The sequence below is a fragment of the Cucurbita moschata genome, unplaced genomic scaffold, assembly GCF_002738365.1.
Source record: "Cucurbita moschata cultivar Rifu unplaced genomic scaffold, Cmos_1.0 Cmo_Scf00001, whole genome shotgun sequence".
Lineage (NCBI taxonomy): Eukaryota > Viridiplantae > Streptophyta > Magnoliopsida > Cucurbitales > Cucurbitaceae > Cucurbita > Cucurbita moschata.
Window position 1 is genome coordinate 1,428,836 of NW_019268517.1, and position 2,619 is coordinate 1,431,454.

The 2,619-nt window shown below is 40.2% G+C and overlaps 1 protein-coding gene across 5 annotated transcripts in view; it reads left to right on the forward strand.

Annotated features, from left to right (window-relative positions):
• LOC111452172 (protein NPGR2-like) overlaps positions 1–2,619 on the forward strand; it is an 8,021-nt gene that overhangs the window by 3,462 nt on the left and 1,940 nt on the right. For 4 of the 5 annotated variants that reach the window (XM_023092763.1, XM_023092772.1, XM_023092759.1 and 1 more), the window contains exons 4-6: positions 102–1,318; positions 1,584–1,737; positions 2,077–2,619. In XM_023092763.1, coding sequence (XP_022948531.1) covers positions 102–1,318; positions 1,584–1,737; positions 2,077–2,396 — 1,691 coding nt within the window. In that variant the 3' untranslated portion in view covers positions 2,397–2,619. The remainder of the gene's footprint in view (positions 1–101; positions 1,319–1,583; positions 1,738–2,076) is intronic. The other variant, XR_002712105.1, reaches the window with a different exon arrangement.

The following is a 2,619-nucleotide window of genomic DNA, read 5'->3' on the forward strand; positions in this document are numbered from 1 at the left end:
CCCCCCCCCCCCCCCCCCTGCTGCTTGAAGATTTTCAAAGGATCCTCTTTCTTCCCCATCTGTATTCATATTTTTTTTCCCTTTTTGTTTATAATCTGCAGAGGCAGCAAAAGCTTGCAAACTACTTTTAGACACCGTTGAATCTGCATTACCAGAAGGCTTACCTGAAAATTTCGCTAGTGATTGTAAATTGCAAGGGACGCTAACAAAGGCTGTTGAATTGCTTCCAGAATTGTGGAAATCTGCCGGGTCTCCAGAAGAATCCATCTTGTCATACAGGCGTGCCCTTATTTACCAATGGAATCTAGAAATGGAAACTAGAGCAAAGATAGAAAAAGAATTTGCAATTTTCCTTCTATATAGTGGTTGTGATGCGAGTCCTCCCAATCTCCGTTTGCAGATGGAAAGCTCATTTGTGCCAAGAAATAATATGGAAGAGGCCATTCTTCTGTTAATGGATCTGTTGGGAAAGTATATACATGGATTGGTTGTATGGGACCCATCAATAACAGAGCATCTCTCGTTTGCACTGTCTATTGTTGGGGAATTTGGAGCTCTAGCTAATGAGGTTGAACAATTGCCTCCAGGAACTATAGGAAGGAAAGAGAAGTACTGGACACTAGCTCTTTGTTACTACGGGGAAGGTAAAAGCTTAGTTGCGTTGAACCTTTTGAAGAACTTCTTGAATAACAAAGATAATGTAGACTGCTTACTGGAATTGTTGTTAGCTTCAAAGCTCTGTGGAGAGAATTTGGTTTGTCTCGATGAGGGGGTGACTTACATATTGAGAGTGCTTTCGGAATTGGGTGGTAGATGCATCCAGATGGTTTCTATTGCTAATTGCTTACATGGTGTATTACTGTCAGCCATATCCAAATCAATTGCTTCTGATTCTCTTAAAACTTTGAAGCAATCTGAGGCACTCAAGGCACTACAAACCGCCGAGCAACTGATGAAACAAAGGGATCCATTCATTGTGTATCATCTTTGTCTTGAATATGCTGAACAGAGGAAGCTGGATAATGCTCTATACTACGCAAAACAGCTAGTGAAACTCGAGGCTGGGTCTAGTGTGAAGTCCTACATCCTCTTGGCCAGAATATTGTCTTCCCAGAAACGGTTTGGGGATGCAGAGACTGTAATCAACGCTGCTCTTGAGCAGACAGGGAAGTGGGAACAGGGCGAACTCTTACGAACTAAAGCTAAGCTCCAGATTGCACAGGGCCAGTTAAAGAGCAGTATAGAAACATATACTCATCTTCTTGCTATAATTCGAGTCCGGACTAAAAGTAGTGGAGTTGGAAAGATGCTTTCAAAGGTAAGGGATTCAATTTCGTAAGATCAAAGCTTTTTCTTGTATTGTTATTGACATTTCACTGAGTTCTTGTGGATTAATGTTTTGGTATCTGGAAGTTCTCTTCCTCCAGCTCGCATGAAAACTGAATTTTCTTGTCTTTCAAAATGTCTTGTGAGGTTTGAGAGACCGGATTTGGTGCCTTCTCACTTGTATTACTATAACCATCAAGCTGAGTTAATACAGTTAGTTCATTTATTATTTATTGCTTTGTTTCACCTTAATACAGGATGTGAGAACATCTGACAGAAGTCTGGAAATAGAAACATGGAATGATTTGGCCAATATTTACACAAGCTTGTCTCAGTGGCGGGATGCTGAGATCTGCCTATCAAAATTGCAGGCAATCAATCCATATTCTGCTTCTAAATGGTATTCCACAGGTAAACGTCATCCCCATTTACTTTTGTGGCTCAAATACTTTCCCATCTAATGTTCTCCTCAATTTATTTTATTTTTTAATCAATTACTTGATCTACCTTCTTCATGATGCTAAGAAATTGCTTAGAAGTCCCATGTTAAAGATTACCGAGTTACTTCTTCAGAAAGCATTTAGTTTAGCTATGATTCTCTTTTGTGGGCATTTTTTACTGAAGAAAAATAGAGGCCAATGGTTTCTTTTGGATCGTTACTAGAAAAATAGTGTTTGGTTAAGAACATCCCCTGGAGCCTTGATATCTTTTACACTCAATAATGAATTCATAACTTGATGAATCTGGTAGGTTTACTGTATGAGTCTAAGGGTCTCCCACGAGATGCTTTGCAAGCATACAACAAAGGATTAGACATCGATCCTAACCATGTTCCCAGCATGATATCAACTGCCCGTCTTCTCCAACAACTGGGCGGCAGGCAGTCATTTCCTGTGGTAAGAAGCTTGCTAACCGACGCCCTTCGACTTGATCGAGAAAACCCATCTGCATGGTACAATCTCGGGTTGCTATACAAAGCTGATGTCGGGGCATCCGTGCTGGAGGCTGCCGAATGTTTTGAGGCTGCAACTCTGCTTGAAGAGTCAGCTCCAGTTGAACCTTTCAGATGATGAAAACTTGCCTTCTTTCTCGTAGAGAAGTTGGATTTTGCTGTCTTAGTTCTACAGGTTTACTCAGATCTTCCATTTGCTTGCTGCATTTTCTTCTTCGGGATTAGGAACAATAGTAATAGATGATTGGCACAAAGTAGTGTGTAAATAGAAAAGCAAAAATACATAGGCTGTTAGTTTCCTAGCCAACCTTCTTGTGTTTTTTTTTTTTTTTTTTTTTTTT